Source organism: Rattus norvegicus, chromosome 1 (genome assembly GCF_036323735.1).
Source record: "Rattus norvegicus strain BN/NHsdMcwi chromosome 1, GRCr8, whole genome shotgun sequence".
NCBI classification, from domain to species: domain Eukaryota; kingdom Metazoa; phylum Chordata; class Mammalia; order Rodentia; family Muridae; genus Rattus; species Rattus norvegicus.
Genome location: NC_086019.1, coordinates 176,410,866 through 176,432,090, shown reverse-complemented (window position 1 = coordinate 176,432,090; position 21,225 = coordinate 176,410,866). Strand labels below are relative to the sequence as shown.

At 45.9% G+C, this 21,225-nt stretch overlaps 1 protein-coding gene across 10 annotated transcripts in view; it reads right to left on the bottom strand.

Annotated features, from left to right (window-relative positions):
• Window positions 1–21,225, bottom strand: part of Tead1 (TEA domain transcription factor 1) — a 217,948-nt gene that overhangs the window by 13,032 nt on the left and 183,691 nt on the right. For all 10 annotated transcript variants that reach the window (NM_001198589.2, XM_063267472.1, XM_063267482.1 and 7 more), the window contains 2 exons: window positions 16,205–16,378; window positions 2,119–2,259 (listed from right to left, as the gene is read on the bottom strand). In NM_001198589.2, the coding sequence (NP_001185518.1) occupies window positions 2,119–2,259; window positions 16,205–16,378 (315 nt within the window). The remainder of the gene's footprint in view (window positions 1–2,118; window positions 2,260–16,204; window positions 16,379–21,225) is intronic.

Sequence of the window (21,225 nt, the reverse complement as noted above, 5' to 3'; positions counted from 1 at the left end):
GTAAGAGGCAAAGAAACACAAACTTAAGAGGACACAATTCTGGTCCAGAAAAATATAAATCGCTAGTACTGAACCGGAAGGGTCTGCTGAGCATGGTGAATGGAAGCCATAGGAGTGACCAGTAGGCCTGTATACATAGAGCTCAAAACCTTAAGGGAGGAATCACTGGTTAAACTGGAGAATCTGCTATGTTGGATACTCTGAGGACAGATCTTCTTTCGAGACAGACCTCTCCATGTAGCCCTGGCTGGCCTGGAGGTAGCTATGAAGGCTAGGCTGGCCTTGACTGCTGGGATTAAAGACATGCACCACCATGCACAGCTCTGTAGAAAGGCCTTTGGTAAGGATCTTTAAATCAGGCTCCCAAACCCAAAGCCCATCTATTCTAGAAATTAGAATCTAGGAATAGGAATCCAACACAAATCACAAAGTATTCAGAATTTAACAAGAAACAAAACAGACATGATAAAAAAAACATAAAATTCTAACAAAACAGAATGAGACAGAAATGCAAATAAATTTATATTAATAATACATCATTTTAAATATAAGTATATTGTTCAAACCGTATGCCTTTCTCTACATTAAATGAAGTGCACATTGTTTGGAACTAGGCAGGCTGACTCCTAGCTAAGCAAAGATAGAAAAAGAATAGTAAGAACAATTTGTTGCACCTGACCCTAGAACCTAGTTATAAAATCAGGGCCCAGAAGCTCCTAGGATAAACAGGAATGTTACAGAGAAAGATTTGGCTGGAAAAAGATTACTACTTAATAAGTATATCTATTTCCACTTGTATTTTGTATGGATAGTGCACGTGTGTCACTGCATGCAGGTGGAGATCAAAGGAAAATCTACAGGACTTGGTTCTTTCTCTCCTTTCTACCGTGTGGATGCTAGGAATTGAACTCAGAATCTTAGGCTTAGCAGCAAGCACCTTACCCTCTGAGCCACCCTCCCCACGCAAACCCCCCTTTAATCCTAATTCTGTGCTCCTGCTACGCTGTCAGGGCAGCCACACCACCAACACCCCAATTTCACTATCCTTAGTGTTCCTAACTGATATTTCCTGTCTCTCAAGCCTTCTCTTGTATCACTAATTATCCCCTATTTATCCCTTCCTGGTCACTGCTGCTGGCAAGCATAAAGAGTGTGACCTTGGCTCTCCTCCTCTTTAAGCTTTAATATGCAGTTACTAAATTCCATTTAAAACCTCTTATAAGAGCCATTTCCTATGGGAAGGCCCATGACCCTTGTTAAATTCACCATCAACTCAACCCACCTGTATCCTTTCCTGCCATTTTAACATCAGTCTTGCATGGCCAGAGCTGTGCTTAGGAGGCTCCAGGGCAGCTCACACCCCCCAGAGCTGCCTAAGCTCTTAAACCCACCCATCTCCTAACAGGCAGCCTCCAGGCTTGGCTAGGAAGCTAGAGCCTTGCCACAGGCAAGTTGAGGCTCCAGGATGGAGCATCCAGAACTGATGCAAAAATAAACCCTCAATCTTAGGTTGGGGACCCGACTGCCAACCACAAACTTTATTTGATAAGACAAACAGGTCTCCAAAAGGTGCACGTTGACTGCAACTATTTCCTAACACAGGATAGAATGCCTTACTTTTCTGTATTTGTTTTGAGACAGGACTCTAGTAAGTAGCCCAGGCTGTCCTAGAACTCAGGAATCTTATGCTTCACCCTCTCAAGTGCTGGGATTACAGGCAACACTCCCTTCTGAAATTTAACCTAAAAACAGTTAAAATGAAAACAGAAAACAAAACAAAAAAAACCTCAAAACCAAAAACACCCCACACCCCAAGAAACAGTATCAGACAGAAGGTGTCAGGTTTCAGAAGGAAACCGCCTTGATCATTAGCCCCAAGGCCTGCAGCTAGGAAGTGGGGAAGCATCTGATCTAGAAGACCAGCCAGAACCCCAGGGGGGCCTCTCACAAAAGAAACCAGTACTGATGAGCTGGGCAGGACTCCCTCAGAGAAGGCTAGCACAGAGCATCCTGGGATCTCAGGCGCTTTTATTATGTAACCAGGAAAGGTACAAAGGGAAGGGAAAGGACACCCGAAAAGGTCCTTGCTGACTGGAAGGTAATGGGCTACCGACTTACCTCTACTTTTTCTACTACTTGTTTCCCAAAGGAGCACACTTTGGTGGAACAGGTAACTGTCATGTTTTCAGAACTCTCGTATTGACTGCTCACACCATAAAAGGCCCCGGCGTCATCTTGGATATTGCAGTTTAAGTCCGCCTGTGGGAAGGAAGTAGGGGCAGGTTATTCTCTCATCCTAGGGTCACAGTGGCAAAGAAGCACTCTGGTAAGCCATTTAACAGAAAAGACAGCTTCCTCTCTACCAATACCAGTTTGATGGAAAGCCACTTCCTTCCCAGGTGGGGCCGAGCTCGCTGTGTAGCTGAGGATGACCCTGAACTCCAGTCTCTGCCTGCTAAGAGCTTACAGGAATGTGCTACCATACCCAGTTCCCAGGTGCCAGGGGTGGAAACCAGCCAGGGCCTCGTGTATGCTGGGCAAGCACCCTACCACCTGAGCCTGCAGTGGGGGTACACATCTGGAAAGTGTTCCCTTGAGGACATGCTACCAGGATGCATTCAGCCTGACTTCCCTGCATTCAGTACTAGAACAGAACTGTACCCTCGTAACGAAAATTCTAAAGTTTCTAAAGTGTGCAAAGTGGGGCATGAAATGACTGTCCTCTGTCAATCTTGTGAGAGACTTAAAAACAAAAATAAACAAAAAAACACAAGTCCCTGCAGCTGACTCATCACTGCTACAAAGACGATTACCACATGCCAAAGTCTTCCTATTAATGACCACCCTAAACCACAGCTACTCCCGTAACACACTCTTATGAATGGCCTAGCATGTAAGGCTCACATTGGACATGATGGCACCAGGCTATAAGCTAATGCAGGAAACAAGCACAGAGGAAGGCCTATGCAGTCCAAGTGTCACACCCAGGGTTAATGGAGGTCTTATATGCAGAGAGAAAGGAGGTCTGGAGGTTTCTTCCCAACTCATGTGCTCATGCATGAACCAAGGAAACGAAGAGGCACACAGATGTAGCTCAGGCCGTGGAGGACTAAATAAAAAGAGCAGGTTGCATCTTGGAGCAAATGGGAGACCAGGAAATTCTGGTGCCAGGATCAGAGCACAATGTGTGTGGGGCATGGCACCACCGAGGAACGCCATGGCCGTGGGCGTATGCTGTTGCTGGGGCATGGCACCACTGAGGAACGCCATGGCCGTAGGCGTATGCTACTGCTGGTGTCTGACTGTGGTGGGTGTGCAATTCCCACAGGAAATGTTAGGATGTGAGGCTCTGGGGGATGTGATCAGGAGTCTGTCCTTGTAAAAGAATGAACAATCACAGGAAAGGACCACGCCCTCCACTACAAGAGGCCTTCTCAGACACTGGTATCTGGACCCTGGACTTTCCAGTCTCCCAAAATTCAAATGATAAATCTGGTTCTGTATATCCAGAGTTCCCAGCACACTGTTTAAGAACAGCACCCAAGGAGCAGGTTGCAACCAGTTGTTGTCTGTAACAACTCAACAGTACATACATGCCTGTGTAGGAAAGAAGGTTCCAGATTACTCTTCCTCAGTTTCAGCTTCAGAAAGTCCTATCTTTATAGAGGAATAACTATAAGCAGAACATGCCTATAATCCCACACTCAGACACAGAGGCAGGAGGCTCACCGTAAGTTCAAAGCCAGTGTGCACCGCATAGTAAATCGCAAGCTAACCACACTACACAGTGAGATCAAGTCGGGGATGGGGAAGGAAAAACAACAACAACGAAAAGTGTCTATAAAACAATGATGCAGCTTAATATTCTAAATTAAACAATCTAGGTCGTTTGGATTATTCCTTATTTTGGAATAAGGAGTAGAGGAAACAGGAGATGAAGACTGGGCAGATGTAGGGCTGATGGGACAGTGACTACTTAAAACACCTATGATGACTTGTCAGTGTACATCACATTTTGAAAATATCAACCAAATTAGAACTACAGTAATGGTTTGACATCAGCAAAGCCTACGGCAGTGTTCAGTGTTCACACCTCCATCCTCACGAGCTGAAGGGAAAGACACCCCTACTGGCTGCAAATCTAGACCCAGAACAAGAGTGAACTGGGTGTTCCATCTCTTTACTCCCCGTGTTAACTGGTAGTCTATGTCAAACTCTATAAAGAGAGAGGGAGAGGCCAGAAGTGGCTGAGCCTGCCCTTCATCCTCACCATCACTGAGCAACTGTCATTCACTTACAGGCAGGTCTGTTAACAGAAACCAATGCATGGGGTTGTACCTGGGGCACTGCCTGTTCAAGCTAGAGCTGCAATGTAGGAGGCTCAGACATCTCTAAGCCATTACACACTTAACTCCAGAGAAGACCCTGTAGTGCACCTGTGCGTTTTGAGAAAGGCTAATAACACGTGTTATTAGCTAATGGATGCTAATTTAAAGCACAATGTGCTGCGTATATAAAATAAGCCTCCAATTTATCATTTCCTTTATTAGGAATTAGGTAAATAGTATGGGGGGGGTACCAGTAGGATTACTTAAAATGGTATGCACCCGATACTAAAAAGAAGACTTTTTAAGAAAAACAAATGGTTTCTGCCGCTGTCAATTCCCCACAGACCAGCAAGCCTCTTAGCTTAAGCCTGCACAAGATCATGCTCATTTGTACCCTGCCTTGCATCACTGCTGTGTCTCAGGGCCATGCAGATATGCTGATGAGCTAGATGACCAGGTTGACCGTCTACCATATACTGATCCTGGAAAATGAAGTTATTGGTCAGGTGTGGTGGCACAGCCATGCAATCCCAGCATTACAGAAGGACAGCAAGTTTGAAGAGAGTGGTCTCCAGTCAATTCAAGGACAGCCAGGGCTACATAATGAGACCCAGTATCCCCCAGGGGCAAGAAAAGAAGTTACTAAAGGTCTAGAGGAACTGGGTGGTAGTGGTACACTCCTTTAATCCCAGCACTCTGGGAGGCAGAGGCAGGTGGATTTCTAGGTGTTTGAGGTCAATGTGGTCTACAGAAAGAATTCCGGGATAGCCAGGGCTACACAGAGAGAAACTATGTCTGGAGAAAACAAAAAGGATCTGGAGAGATGGCTCAGCAGTTAAAGGCTAAAAGCACCACCATGTTTTTCTAGAGGGCCTGGGCTTGATTCTCAGCACGCACATGGTGGCTTACAGCTGTCTGCAGTTCCAGTTCCAAGGGATCTGATGCCCTCTTCTTGCTTCCTTGAGTACCAGGCACTCATGTGGTACATAGATAATTTCACAAGAGTGGACACAGGCAAAACATCCAGACACAATCAATCAATCAATCAATAAATGGAAATTTTAAGAAGGAGAGAAAACTTGAAGGTCTTGGACTTAACTTCAGTTGGTAGAATGCTTACCTAGCATGCACAGGACAGATCCCTGGTTCAATCCCCCGCACCTCAGAAACTGGACACTCATAAGGTAGAGACAGAAGAATCAAAAGTTCAAGGTCATCCCCTGTTACATGGTGTACTTGAGGCCAGTCTGAGATGTATGTGATGCTCTCACAAACAAAACCAATCAAACTTCAAGGCAGGGCACACGATGTTCACCCTGGTGCTTTGCTTTTCTGACATTTAACTTGTGATGTTCAGTCCTGGGATTCTGCACGGTTCATTTACCCATTACTTCAACATACCGAGAGAACCTCGAATTGGATTTGTAATTTCAGAATTTAGATTTTAAAAGGTTTCCCCAGAGAATGGCGAATCACCTAGTTACAGGTGACATCAGAATTGCTTTACAAAAACTATCTATCCACGTGAAAAATAATTCTGCAGTCACCAACTGTATCACAGATGCTCTTTAGAATGTTCTAGAAGGTACTAATGGCATTGGAACTATTCTAGAAAGACACATAAGTCATAACTACCCGAGAGCAAAGCAATGTAAGAAAGAACGGGAGCAACAAAGAAGACAGCTATTCATGAGGCTGAGGCTCACAGGAACTCACTACTTGCCCCAAGAAGTTCAAGGATGACCTTGGAATTCTGAAGGCAAGAAGATAAGGGAGAAAAAGTATGCTGCCAGGTTTTTGTTTTTGTTTCTTAATCTAACCACAGAGTATTTTCTAAAGGCAAATAAACACAAAAACACAAGGAAAAAAGAAAGCCATTCCTCTGGGTGCATACCAAACTTAAAATGCATCTCGTTCCCTGGTTAGTTGAACAGGTTTACTATGGAGAGGGCTCTGAAAGGGAAGCAGCCCAAGGAGGTGGCCCTTCTGAGAGACGCACTCAGCTGCCCTATGGATGTATGAATTTCAGAGCTCGACTCTTTCTTCTCCATGCAGAAACCCCTTTCCCAGCCCCCTGGCCCAAGATACCCAACGTCTAAGTGTTTACACATATTTCTTCAGTACTACTCTGGATACAGTCAATGCTCTTCTTCGCTCCCTCTCTGTCCAATTAGCTTCTTACCAACGCTGCAACAAACTGTTGTCAGGGCTTCTATTGCTGCAACCGAACACCATGACCAACAAGCAAGTTGGGGAGGAAAGGGTTTATCAGCTTTCACTTCCACATTGCTGTTTATCAGCAAAGGAAGCCAAGATAGGAACTTAAAGATGACAGGAACCTGGAGGCAGGAGCTGATACAGATGGCACAGAGGGCTGCTGCTTACTGGCTTGCTTCCTCTGGCTTGTTCAGCCTGCTTTCTTCTAGAACCCAGGATCCCCAGTGAATGTCACCATTCATAATGGTCCTCTCGCACTGATTGCTAATTGAGAAAATGCCTTGTAGGAAGATCTCATGGACACATTTCTTCAACTGAGGCTCCTTCCTCTCTGATGGCTCTAGCTTGTGTCAAGTTGACACAAAACCAGCTAGTACAAACTGCCACAGATTGGAGGCTTAAAACAACACTAATTGATCTTGCACTCCAGGCAGTCAGAATCCCTACTGGGTCTCACCAGGCTAAAAGCAAGGTATGGATTTGCCAGGCTGTCTCTTGTTGGGAGACTGTGGAAATCTGATTCTTAGCCTCTTCTAGTGTCCAGGATCACTCAAATCCCTCCTCTGTGGCTCTTGGATCCATTCCTTCTGTTCCTTCAACATCACTCTTACCCCAGGATTACACTGGACTCAGGTGGAAAATGTGAGCTATCCTCCCTGCACCTTGTGGGTAGTGTGACACAGTCACAGACCCCATAGATGCAGGCATGGCACTCCCGGGTCCATCAGATTCTGTCTAGCACAGATGCTGACAAGGCAGCCATAAAGGCCTGTTATGAGAAAAGCTTCTCCTTCAGTCAAGTGGACGGAACCTCTGGCCTGGCTGTTGACCTAGCATTCTGCTTGGACAGGGACAAGAACCTGGCTAAGGGGCTGCCCTTCAGGAAGATGGTACCAGTCTTAGGAAAGGATTTGCTTAAAGTCACACAAGAGAGAACAGAGAAAAAACTAGTGCTTTAATAAGACATTATACTTTTCCTCCAGAACTCCTGTCCCTAAGGCAGCCGTGGACTGGGGCCACAACTTGGGCTCCAGGACCCTGCCCACTTTCCTGACTTACTAAGAAAAGCTTCATCTTTCCTTTCCTTCTTCCGTTCTAACCATGCTTCCTTGTGTACCTTGGGCTTCCTTATGCTTTCTCTGAAGCCCCTCTGGCTAACCTCCATAGCAGTTTAACTGAAGTGGCGTGGCCCCATCCCCTTCTGCAAGCAGTGCTGATATTTGCAGTTTGTCTGTCCTGTGGATCTCATTTTAAACTCTATAAAGTAACTGTCTTCTAATTCCCTTTCGATCCATCCTTAAATTCTTGTATTAATGAGACTAAGAACGCCAAGAGGAGCCTTCAGTTTCCCTGTATCACTGCTTCTGGTAGTTTCCATCAGATCTCCAGGTGCTAGAAGACAATTCAGACACTCTCTTCAGTTTTGCCGCGCTCTCCTATTCTCTCCCAGACTCTCCTGCGGGCTACCCCAGGGCTCCAATGACAAACCTGTTCTCATTAAGCCTCCCTCTGGTATTAGAGTTCCTTCTATCTAGTCCAGATATTCCAGGTGCCACTTCACCTGTCACTGCCTCGTCTCTGTCATCGGGACAATGGCACGGGCAGCGGGCCCTCACATTTCTCACCTTTACTGGAGAAATGACATGAGCAGCTGCTGTGAAGAGGACTGGGTGCACAGCAATGCGCGTGCAAGCTGCCGCAGTGATGACGGTGAGAAGCACCCACTACTCCTCCTGTCGACCCCACAACTAAAACACTGACCGGGACAGAGCCTCAAGTCCTATCTACAGACACCTTCACTTGGATTATAAGTATATTGATTATACTTGATAATCAATAAACATGATGGTGACCACCAAGACATCAAGCTTAGCCTCGGTCCACATGGGTGAACAGCAGCCAGGATTTTCCCAGATAAACAAAGTAGGATGTGTCCCTGGGTTGTGAGTTTCATGGCATGTCTGGCACACTGGGTTTAACTACTCAAACAGGTACAAACCCACCACTCTCTACCAAGGCATATGTAGAGACACATTATGGAGTCTCCTCCAGAAACCAACAAAAAAGAAGTCACTAACACCCTGGGTGGATTAAAGGCTCAAAGATCTGTTTGTAGGCAAGTTCTGGAAAGCAGGGTGAGGGTAGAGGCAGGTGTCAAAGGCAGATCAAACAAATACCAAAAAAAAGTACCCCTGGGGCTGGGGATGTGACCCAGTTGGGAGAGTGCTTGACGATGACGCATGAAGATTTGGGTTCAGTCTTCAGCCTTCATAAACCAGGAATGCTGGCACACGCCTGTGTGCCATGGGATGTAAAAATAGCAGGATCATGAGTTCAAGGCCAGTCTTTGCTACTTGAGACCCTTTATAGATCTATTTATTCAAAGCTGTGGTTCACTGTTCAATTTCATGGCTGGGGGGTAGGGAGTACTTTGGGGTAAGCATTATAAATGCAATTATCAGTCTAGCACGGTAGCCCACACCTTTAATTCCAGCACCTGGAAGGCAGAGGCAAGTGGATCTCTGTGAGTTCAAGGCCAGCCTAGTTTACAAAGACAACCAGGACAACACAGAGAAACCCTGTCTTGGGGGGTGGGGAGGAATCTTAAAAATGAAGCCTGGTCTAGGTGTGTCAGATCCAGACTCTGAAGAGGGGACCGGGCCATGGGCTAGGCCAAGATCAGAGAAACTGTCCCTGTAAAACCTGTGGCCCCTGGAGAACTGGCTACAGGGGCAAAACCAGGAAGAGAGAAAGGTCCACGCTGTCAGTGAAGCCTGGAAGCTAACAGCCCACATAGAAAGGACACTCGGCTGTGTCACAGGTTGACAAGGCAAAGCTGCTGGACTGTGAGTAAGCGAGAGCTCTTAAGGTAGGGATATAAAGGGACAGGGATGGACTGTGGACATTCCCTTCACTCGAGAGTGCAGAGGGCTGGGCAGGAATCAGGAGGCTGCAGAAATGAAAATCACCCAGGACTGTCCTTGACAAGAGCCAGTGTAATAGGAACTGATGGAGGGGCCCTTTTCAAACCACTTTGAATCTCTCCTCTGCATCCTCTCTGAGCCATGATCAAAGGACCAAGATTTCAAATTGTGAAGCAATTTTTTCCCAATGGCAGCATCTGGCTGCTTGGCAGGCGGCACCAGGAACTGGGTCCTGCTGTGGGCGGCTGTCCAGGCCTGCCACATGGTGAGGCTGGGCCAGGCAGGGCACGCCTTGCGGGCTTTGCAGCTGCTCCCACAGGCGCCAAAGGACAATTGCTCTGCACAGGGCAAAAGGGCCCTGAGAGACTGGGCCTATCTGGGGATTGAAGGGGTAGGTCTGGAGAAAGCTGGCAGCCCCAGAGCCCTCCCAGACTGCTTCATTTGCATGCATCTGTACCTTGGCTCAGACCAGTTTCAGGGCTTTGGGCAGGGGAGGCCTGCGTTGTGCAGGACACTTCTCCAGTCTGACAGCCTGCCTATGGGGACAGGGAAGGAAGGAGCTGCCGGCAGGAAGTGGCCCCCTGAGTGCACCATTCACTGGAGCCTTTGTGCCCTGGCACAACACCCCAGCAGCAGAGGCAGCTCTCTGGCCACAGCTGTTTTAAATAAGAATAACAGGGATAAGCTCAGCCAGCCCAGCTCTCCAACTTACTTCCCACTAATTATGGCATATATTTACATCCACAAAATAGACGATTTTTAAAAACTCCACCGAGACCCTTTATTGTGCAGACTGCATACCCCCATTTGAATTTCATAAACATTTAGTACTTCAAAGAATCTTAAAAGCTTGCTCTAATTACAATAAGCATAGTTTGAAAGGCTGTCTGTTTGCATTGCAAATTTCCCACCAATACCAGCATTCATTTAAAAAAAAAAAAAAAAAAAAAAAAAAAAAAAAAAAAAAAGGCAACTAATATTACCCACACAACTCCAGGTAAGGCCCACGGTAGACTACAGACTGGAACTGTGACAGAGGCAAGGTCTTAGCCCTACCATCAAAGTCTCTTCTCGGGCAAGGGCTTTTCAACTGAGTCAGATGATGAGTCCTGGGTTCCCGGTGGTGACCTGACCCTACCTAGTTCAAAGACGCTGCCACTTGTCCAGAAATGGAACTGTTTTCGGGATTGGAGTTTCCACCCATGAAATGTCCCTCTTAAATAAACAACAACCATCAGGCAGCCAATCACGCACAGGGAAATGGCAATTGTATGTGAATAAGCTATAGGCCACCCAGTGAGATCGGAATGGCACATAACCACCAGCACTTTGGTATACAAAGGTTCCCATGCTCTCAGACACTTGTGCTGGAATTTAAACTTAAGTGGGAAGCCTTCAGTGTTAGTTACTACACCAATAACTCTTCTACTGCTAATGAGTCCTCTCTACTAAGAAGAAAAAAAACTAAAACATATCCTCAAATTCTGACAGCTGTAAGAAAATGTTATAATTGTAGTAAAAACACAAGTATCCATGTACAGTCCTCACAGACTTGGTTGACAGGTAACTGGGCCAAGAGTCTGTCTCACATTTTAAACTGTATTCTTGTATCTGCTTGAACTACTTGTAAATAACTTGTATTACTTTCAAAAGATTTTAATTTAATAATTTTCTTGACTCTGTGTGCGTGTGTCTGCACATGAGTGCGGGTGTACAGGGAAGCCGGGGGTGTTTGACCCACAGGAGCTAGAGCTAAGAGGTGGAGCTCTCACCAATTGGATGCATGGGATCTGAGCTCTGATCCTCTGGAAAGCAGTATATGCTTTTAACTGCTAACCTCCAAGCCACCTCTCTCTAGCCCCCTACTTTTAATGCGAGTGAGAGAGTACTGACAAGGAATCTCGACTCAGCATACAGCAGATTGGAGGGTTCCTTGGATTGGAGGATGTAAACTCGGTATTAATGGAACTACAAACAACAAAAACCAAAACAAGAATGGGAAGAACAGTGCCACTCTGTCCCTGCCTGGCCCCCACCCCTCTGTTCAGTGGCAGCTCCCCTAAGACATCGATAATGTTTAAACACACACAGGAATGGCTGCACCCTGTCCTTGGTTTTGCTAGCAAACACTAAGCCCAATGACCCAGGAGAGAAAGCTGCTGAGGACGGAGGACTGGCCAGCTGGCAGTGGGATTCTCCCAGTGTGGTAAAGGCAATCCCCACAGGAAGAGATTCTCTGCGGCTTCTACAGGCTGGCACCAGGCAGACAACTGGCTCGCCTTTTCTCGGGTTCATAAAATTCTCTCACATCCATATGGTATGGTTAGTAAATTAACCTTGCCTTTTAAATTCCTTTAAAAAGTAGTTATGAAGGCATGGTGGTATACACCTTTAACCCCAGCACTTGGGAGGCAGAAGACAGCAGATCTTCATGAGTTCCAGGCCAGCCATCTACACAGTGCGTTCTAGGACAGTCAAGATTACATGGTAGTTAATAAGGTAAAATTAAGTGAACATAAACACACTGTTATTTATAGTGAGAAAAGCATTATTTAAAATATAGTGAAGGGGCTGGAGAGAAGAAAATCTTGTTTCAACTCCCAGTACCCAGGTAGCAGCTCCCAAGCATCTGAAGTTCCAGTTTCAAGGATCTGGCGCCCACAGACATGCCTGTGGGCAAAACACCGATGCACACAAAATAAAAGTAAGTGAATAATTCTAAAAAACACACAGGAGAGACATATGTCTTAGTCCTAAGATATAACTACTTGCAATGATTTGGAAGAAAAACAAATTATTAAATGGATCATGCCTGGCAAGAAGATACAAAGTTATACATCTATAAGTTTCATAAAGATTTATTGTATTTTGGACTGGGCATGATAGCGCATACCTTAATCCCAAGATGTTAAGACATAGACTCAGAGGGCTTTCTGTGAGTTCAAGGGCAGCCTGGTCTACAGAGTGAATTCCAGGCCAGTTAGCCAGGTGACACCTACCTCTCAAAAAGAAAAAGATTTTACTTTTATGTGTGCTTATGCACATGCATGCAGATTTATTTTTTTTTCTTTTTTCTTTTTTTCGGAGCTGGGGACCGAACCCAGGGCCTTGTGCTCACTAGGCAAGCGCTCTACCGCTGAGCTAAATCCCCAGCCCACCAGATTTATTTTATTATGTGTGTGCGCACATGTGCACTCAGGCCAGAACGGGATGTCAGATCCTCGAGCTGGAGTTACAGAAGTTGGGAGCCACCTGATGCAGGTGCAGAAATAGGAGCCCTAGTCCTCTGTCAGAGCAACAGCCTCTCTTGGCAGCTGTCTTCTCTCCAGCACCCAGCTCATTACTCTAATTACGTTTAAGAATAAGTTTTCATCACATTAAACCGTATTATGAATAGTTGGGTTGTAAGGTGAAAACAAACAGCTTTCTTTACACAAGTATTTCCAATCTTGACACTCCTGAGATCCTCTCAAAGATACTAGCTTCATCTGCCTTCTTCACTGAGTGAAACGCTAACATTTACTTCCTCTTTAAATGTCATTTGGTGAAATTCTGCCCAGCCCAGCTCAGCATAAGGCTTCCACTGCCTGGGGTGTCCACACCGGTGTTCTGGGTTCTGCCATTTGCTTTGTTTGTGAGTCAATGAAATCACAGCACAGCTATTTTTCCATAGGAAGCACCTCAGGCTGTCTTGCCTTACTGAATGAACCCAGGTTAGATGCTCTGAAAATGGAATTTCAACAGTAATCAAATGAGCAAATTAAGAGTCCTCCTGATTTGGGAAAGCGGCAAAAGGGAGAGTGGTTGGACATGGGGGTCTCTGTTGTAATTTACTGAGCAGAGAATCTGCTGAATGAATTGCTAATATAAAGGCTGTTTCAAGGGGAGCATTAAACCTTCTGAAGCATCCTCCACGGCACGCACCTGCTGATACCCAAGGATGGAGTTGCTAAGAGCACAACTCATCCTCACCAAGTCATTATAGAAGCCGGTGAGACTCCAGGCTGCACCCTGATTGAAACTGCCTTCCCTCCTCTGCCCTAACAGTTCCGAGTGAATTTCCTCCTGAAGGTTGAGGACTCCCAGCAGTGGTGCTGAACGAGTCACGTTTTCTATCATAGTCACGGAAGTGCTCGATCTTAATCCTGTAAATCTGAATAGAGCAGGTAAGAGGCTGGGCTCACAGACTAACATTCAAAGTTGCACACCACAAGCCACACACAGCCGCAATCCAGGCCTCCTTCTTAGGAGACCTTATCAGGCAAGTCATGGCCCAAGGGTCCCTCAGGGAAAGCAGCTAATCCACTGGGGGAAAGGGGCAATTTTTGAAGCAAAGCCAAAAAATATCTGTTCAAGCACCTTCTACACCAATTCACATTCAAACGAAATGTTAATTATAAGAAATCTTATCATCATTAAAACCCACTGCTGTTTAAAAGTAGTGAAAGTGGTTCCTTCGAATTCTCTTACGCTTTCTTATTAACTTGGGTAAACAATCCCCTCTCCTGCCTTTAGCAATAACTGTCAAACTTGATTCAAGGACCATTCAGGCTTAAAACCCAAATTTTGTTTTTCATAGCTCACATCTGTTATCTGTGCTATAGACAGTTCTTACCTTACCTCCTGGTAGCCTCAAAAACCAAATTATATGTTAATATACACCTTTTAAATTTTAAGCATGCATGTATAGACAGACAGACAGACAGACAGGCAGACAGACATAGATATCAGTATTTTTTTCCGAGACAGGTTGCTTTTCTTTTTCTGTGTAACCCTGGCTGTCCTGTAGAGCGGGCTGGTGTTGAATTCGGAGATCCGAGGAGGGGCTGCAGCAGAGCTCTACTGGTGAAGTGCACACTTAGCCAAGCATGCATGGAGCCCTGGGGTACACCTCCAGCACCAAACAGGCAGGTAGCACACACCTGCAATTCTAGCCCTCACAAGTGAAGGCAGAAGAATCAGAATTTGGGGTCATCATTGGCTACACAGGCAGATCGGGCTAGGATAAGGGGGGATTTGCTGAATTAATGGAACAAACAAGCGGGATTCCAAGGAACCCAATCGGTGCTAAGCTTACAAGAAATCCCTGAGCACTCACTCGAATCCTTACAAATAACCACCACTTAGAAATGTGGCTAGTGTAACTTTCTCAGGCTGCCCTGTGTTAATGTGGCCACACCCATCCAAGTCTCAATGCTGATGGCACAGTCGTGTAACCTAGTCACCATAGAGGTTTGGAAAAGTTGAATAAATTTAATATGCAAATTCCTCAAAGGAATGTAAATCATACATTCTTTTCTTCAATCTACCCATTTGTTTCCACACTGGCTAGACTTTTTTTCCCCTAGGACATATGCTTGGTATCACAAATATGGAGAATCTTAGGGTGACAAACCCTGGGACCCATAGGGAGTTAAGCTGCCTGGACATAGGGAGGCGTATTGAGGTTGACAGATCTGATAGCAAGCGCCAGGCCCCGAGCCTCAAGCAGTTGGTCCACTGTCATGCCCAGGTCTGCCTCTTTAGTTGGATATGAGACAAATTCCACTTACAGCATGAAATCTATGTAAAGCACTCAGCCCGCTCCTAACACACAGCAGGCATTCAATAAATGGAAGCCACTCTGTGAATAAGGTCCCCTGGGGGCATTCAGAGTCCAGAGGGAAGCTGAACACATGTTCCAATAATTATGACCCAGCAAGAGAACTGATTAACCACAAAATGGAACAGGGGTAAAGGGGAAAAAAATCAATGGCCTGCGTCAGAAGGAAGGGGCTGAGACAGGAAGGAGCTGGCTTGCTGACCGCAGACGAAAAGAAAATGGTGTCTGGAACAGTACAAGGGTATGTAGGTACACAGAATGGAAGGGAAGTCTGAGGGCTTGCACGACCCAGGAGGAAAGTGCCTTGGAAGCAAGTCATTGGAGCCTTAAATGGCACACAAAAGGACATAAACCTTGAAGCTTCCTGTTGTACACTGGGTACTCACCAACTCTCAATCCTAGTGGTTTGTCTCCCATGCTCCCCACCCAGGACCCACATACACCCATGTCTATACTGGCCCACACTGGACCACTGGGAGCAAAGAGACTTAGAGCTTCTTCCAGAGGTGACAGGACATCAGCCAGCCCAGGCACCAGGGAAAATTCAAATGACCTGTGTCCCGTGCAAACAGGAACAAATTTTCTTTTTTTCTCTTTTGGTGTGTGCAGGCCAGAGGACATCCTCAGATATGGTTCCTCAAGAGCCATCCCCCTTGGTTCTTTGGTCTCTCACTGGTCTGGAGCTCACTAAGCAGGTCAGAGAAGTACACAGAGCCTCCTGTCTGTGCCTCCCCAGGATGAGACACAGGCTCCACGCCTGTCTATCTAACACGAGTGTGGGGGATCATACCCAGATCCCTGTGCTGTATGTATGGCTAACACTGCACTGTGGAGTCACTTTCCCAGCCCAGGAAAGAAGTGGCTACTGTCAAAGTCACTGTGTAGTCTCTCTGACACTTAGAAAATCTTGAGGCACACAACTCTATCTTCCAGCAAAAGTCAGAGATCACTTGATTGATGGGGTGAAAATCAGAAGAAAGGGGGCAGGCAATGTCTCAAGTTTTGCATTCTGACTCCAGCCACCTGTGAGTTACCACATGGGCAAGCCCAGGACACACCCAGCCAGTCAGTGTGGGGCCACGACCGGCTACACTGCACCTCCTCATAGGAACCGGGAAGCATGGTCTACTCACCCAGAATTTGACAAGGAAGAAGGCGTTTTGAGGGCCCTTTCCAAACAGTTCTTTCAAGCCACCTTTCTTTTCAGGAAATTTGTCATATATCTGACGAATGTCCACGGATTCGAGCAACGGGTCGCTGTAAGAATGGTTGGCATGCCCGATGTGCACGAAGAGGTGTTTGTTGTACTGCAAGAAACCATCGGAGACATTCCCATTACCAACTTTTTCCATAAAATGGGAACTCACCTGTGTGAATGGAGCATGAGTGGGAATCTTCAAATTCCCCTCTGAAACGATTCACGCACTTATAGAAAAGTCATTAGAGCGTAGAGAAAAATGACCGTTGTCTAACCATTGTCTCCAGGCAATGGTAAGTCTCCCAAACGCCTAAGGAAAGCCTCTCAGGACATCAACTACCAAACTAAGAAACAGTCCTACTATCCAGCCTCATCTGGCTCACTCTTTACATCTCCTTACCCACGACATAAACTGCCTATGATTACAGCTGCTGACAGCATCACCCACAATGCACCCTTAGCCCCGCTTTTCAAGTAGGGGTGGGCACAGCCATCTGGTTGATGGCACACACGGCAAAAATCAGAGTCCTGAGCCTCTGGGTCAATAGCCATCTTAGGAAACCATACAAAACCTCTGTGTGATGGGCTGGTCACACAGCTGAGGGCAAAGTGAGGGCCAGGAATAAAGAGTCTCCAAAGCCAAACAGGGACAGAAAGAAAAAAGCAGAGGTCAGCAGGGAACGAAGAAAGTCATTTACTCACAAAGAGCACTCTCTCTTCCCTTGCCTTGCTATAAACTCTCATGTGTTTTATAAGGTTTGCTGGTTGTTTGGGAAGAACTGTTGGTACCACTGTTGGCACCACACCTGGCGTAAGACCTTGTACAGGAAATACAAAGGCATGTATATGTCCTGATCCTCAACAATTATTTAGACCTCGCCAGTGCCTGGACCCCACTCTCACTACACTGGAATCTCTGAGAATTGACACCTAGCACAGGCCATTTTTAAAGTTCCTTTGTGAGGTCAATATTTAGCTGAATACGAAGCTACTGTCTAGACTCTTGATACCAGACACTTCAGGCCTGCATTTCCCACCTAGTGGCATGGCCCAAAATGTCCAGGAGTGCAGGGGCTCCATCCAGGAGAACTCAGGGAATCACAAGGGATATTACAGCTCCAGTTCTTCACAAAGGAGAGTCCCTCTCCACCCTAACAAGGCTTAAGCCAATTGTTTACCAACTATGACCCTGAGTGAGACTATGACAGTAATATTCAAATTGTTGAATGTTTCCAAATGTTCTACCGCCCAGTGGTGATAAAGAAGGTAGAGTCCAGATTCAGCCATTTCAAGGACAAACCCTAGGCCCGGTGTATGTTATCTGTGGCAGCAGCCTTGCCTCTTTAGTGTCCCATGAGTGGTAGCAATGATGGAATGATTCTCACAGTGTTGTCAGAAGGTTTAAACGACACCATACTTCAAAGTTTGTCACAGATCCTAGAGCCAATGAAAAGCAAGCACTCAAATGGAACTCTTGAGATTCACAGTGAATACTTGCATACTAGAAGTACTGCCATAAAGGAAGTGTTTTGGGGCCATGAATAATTCGGTTTCCTCAACTGGACTTGCTATAAACTCTAGAAATACACCCTGAGGAGTGCTGGCTGGTATCCTGACTTTTGTCCAAGAGAAGAACACTGAGAAAGAGAAGGAAGGGCGTCTCATCTGATGCCAGCATCCCATACACAGTAAGACTGGGTGGATAAACTGTCCCTGCACAACAGCTGATGCCAAGAGGTCAAGAAGGTGAACTTTAACACACTCCAATGGTGGCCAAGAAGGGACAGCTGTGTTGTTTGACCCTAAAAGACACTACCACCTTCATGAGAGCAGCTGGGATTGCCTCCTAGAGACCTTCAAGATCTGGCTTGTTAAGGTTCCCTTCATCAGACCCTTGAGAGCTCTTTGCTACTACTGCACTATACACAACCCCTCGCAAACACCCTTTAAGTGAGCCCAGTGGATTCAGGGGTTGCCAAGTTGGACTTGAATGACATCTTTACTGATTTGTTGTTGATGTCTAATCTGGGGTCAGGAGATGTTTTCATTTCCCCAAAATGGGTTCATACAACAAGTTTGAGAACCGCGGTGTGGACCAGGCATAACAACGGAGACCTCTGAGCTTCCTGTGTACACTGGCAGTGCAGAGCTGGTACAGTAGAAGAGTTTCAAGATGTGAGGCAACTACAGGCAGGTGGACCTTGGCATAAAGCCTGCCAGACACCAAGCAGTCGATAAACAGGCTGTGAAGACCACCAATGGTCTGGGGTAGGAATAGTCACTGCATTCTGAAGGAGAAAGAAAATATCCACCCAGCTGAAGGTTTAAATGCTGGAGCTGGACCCTTAGAGTCAGCTGCTTCAGGGGAGCCTGACCTCTTGCCTGTGCAGAAGGAAGTAAGGACCAGGTCTGGTGTCCCCAAGCAGTTGTGAGTCATACCTTTCCTTGCTGCAGTGGACTTCATACTCTCCTTAAGAGAGGAGGAAACACGAGCTGAGAGTTACACACTGCTGCCTGAGGCCACACATTCAGAAATAGGTCTGGAATTAAGAATAAAGCTTGGGCCTTTGAAAGCCAGGTTTTGTTCTGCACAGACACCAGCACTGTCTCCCAGAAGAGCTACCTATGCTTCCAATGTGCAGTCAACTGCTCCTGAAAGCTGAATGAGGAGAAAGGCTGAAGCGCATTTCCCAAGTCCGTGAAATTAAATTAGAATTCTAGATCAAGCCCTAAGTGCAGTGGACCGAGCCTTCAAAGCTTTCTATTTTGAGGATGTGACCTCTATGCCTGAGGGGCTGAAAGGGACAGAGAAGAGACAGAGAAGCCGGAGCTGTCTCCCCAAGGCTGGAGATTTGAAACCAGACCTTGGCCAGGGCTGTCTGCAGGCTTTATTGCTGCCAAGGGGTGACTCTATTTCTAAGAATACAAAGGACTGGAGAAGGAGACCACAGCATGGAACAAACAGACCTAGCTCTCCCCTCAACTCAACCTGGGCAGGTCATGAGTCCTGGCCGAAATTCCAAAGGGCAAAATGAAGGAAGCCAACTGATGTGCTTGAGCTAAATGAGTTTAAATGAAATCAAAATTCTAAAGAACACCGGATGATACTAGCTGCCTCCTTCCTGAAAAAACCCAAAGGGTGGTGCTCTCCCTAAAAGTGACACACACACCCAAAAGGCAGGGCAGGGAAGCACTTTCAAAAGAAGGCAGCTGCTGAGTGACCTGCCCCAAGGCCCAGGACTGTGTATGATTCTAAAGAACACAACCAGCTCAGATGAAAACAATAACATGTAAAAAATAAAGGTGGAAGGAGAGAACTAAATGCACAAAGCTGTCCTCTAGCCTCCTCATGTATCCCCCAGCACATGCTAACCAGCGCTCACACACAAACCACAAAAAATAAAACATTCAAAAAATAAAATTTCACAGGCATTTAACAGCTATAAAGAGTCACCCCAGGGGCTGGAGAGATGGCTCAGTGGTTAAGAGCACTGGCCTTTCTTCCAGAGGTCCTGAGTTCAATTCCCAGCAACTACATGGTGGCTCACAACCATCTACAATGTGATCTAGTGCCCTTTTCTGGCATGCACATGTACATGCAGACAGAAAACCAAAAAGAAAAAAGTCACCCAAAATGTAGATTTTAGTAGAACAACCAAAATGCCTATCAGCTGGTGTCTGTCCACCAGACACTGAGCTAGCAGCACTGATCCATAAGCAAGCACTAAAGCTGCTTTTCTTCACAGGCAAAGCTGAGAGCCTACAGAGCAGCTCGCAGTCATCTACAACTCGAGCTTCAGGGCTGCGGCCTCCGTGGGTTTCAGGCCTCTACCTGTACCATGCATGCAAAACACTTGCACACACAAAAGAAGAATAAATTTATCTACAAAACAACAACAACACCTCCCACACATCTTCCATGAACCATAGTGTCTTTCCAACCAGTGTCTGGCAGAGTCCACCCAGAAAATATGAATGATTTTATAAACTTAAACCATACAAATCAGGTTACCCATTTACGTGAGAGCAGAGTCCACATTCAGAGGCAGGAGGCTTCAGAAAACTGACCATTCTGAAGTTTTTTGGTAGCTACGGGATACATTTCTAATATTCAGAGAAGGGCTCATCCCAGAAGGACCTGGCCAGGAACAGGGTCAATAAGGATGTGGGGAGTGCACTCATGGATGGGTCGTAGAAAGAAAAACGGGCCTGAGATTTCTCTATTGGAACATCCAGAGAAAGTTGTACTAGAAGTGGGGTGTGTGTGTACACGTGGAGCAACTAGGAAGACACTTGTGTAAATAAAAAACAAAAAACAAAAAAAAAACAAAATAAAAACTAGACAGATTAAAAAAAGAGGCAATCACACTAGGAGCAATTTTTAAAAAAGAAAGGGTGCTAACAGATCAGATCGTGGTATTAAAAATAAAAGCAGTTTGTAATATAAAGACAAAGTAAAATTAAACCCAAAATTCTGATAAGCTACATGAAAGAGTTAGGAAAGCAGACCGTAAGCTGGAATTTTAAATGTAGCACTGGCTAAGCATAGGGTTAAATCCCTATTCACCCACAGTGAGAAGTCAGTGAGTGTTTTCCCAAACAAACAAACAAACATTGAAAGTCTGAAGACCTGAGTTCTATCACACGACAGAAGGGAACTGATACCACACACTCACACTCACATACACACACACACTCACACACACACACACACAGACACATACACACACACTCACATACACTCACACAGACACAGACACATACACACACACTCACACACACACAGACACATACACACACTCACACTCACACACAGACACATACACACACACTCACACTCACTCACACACACAGACACATACACACACACTCACACAGATAGCAAATTACATCTAAAAAAAAACAAAACTGAAGAAGTGACTGCAAGGGCTGTCCATAGCTGTCACTAATAGGGGG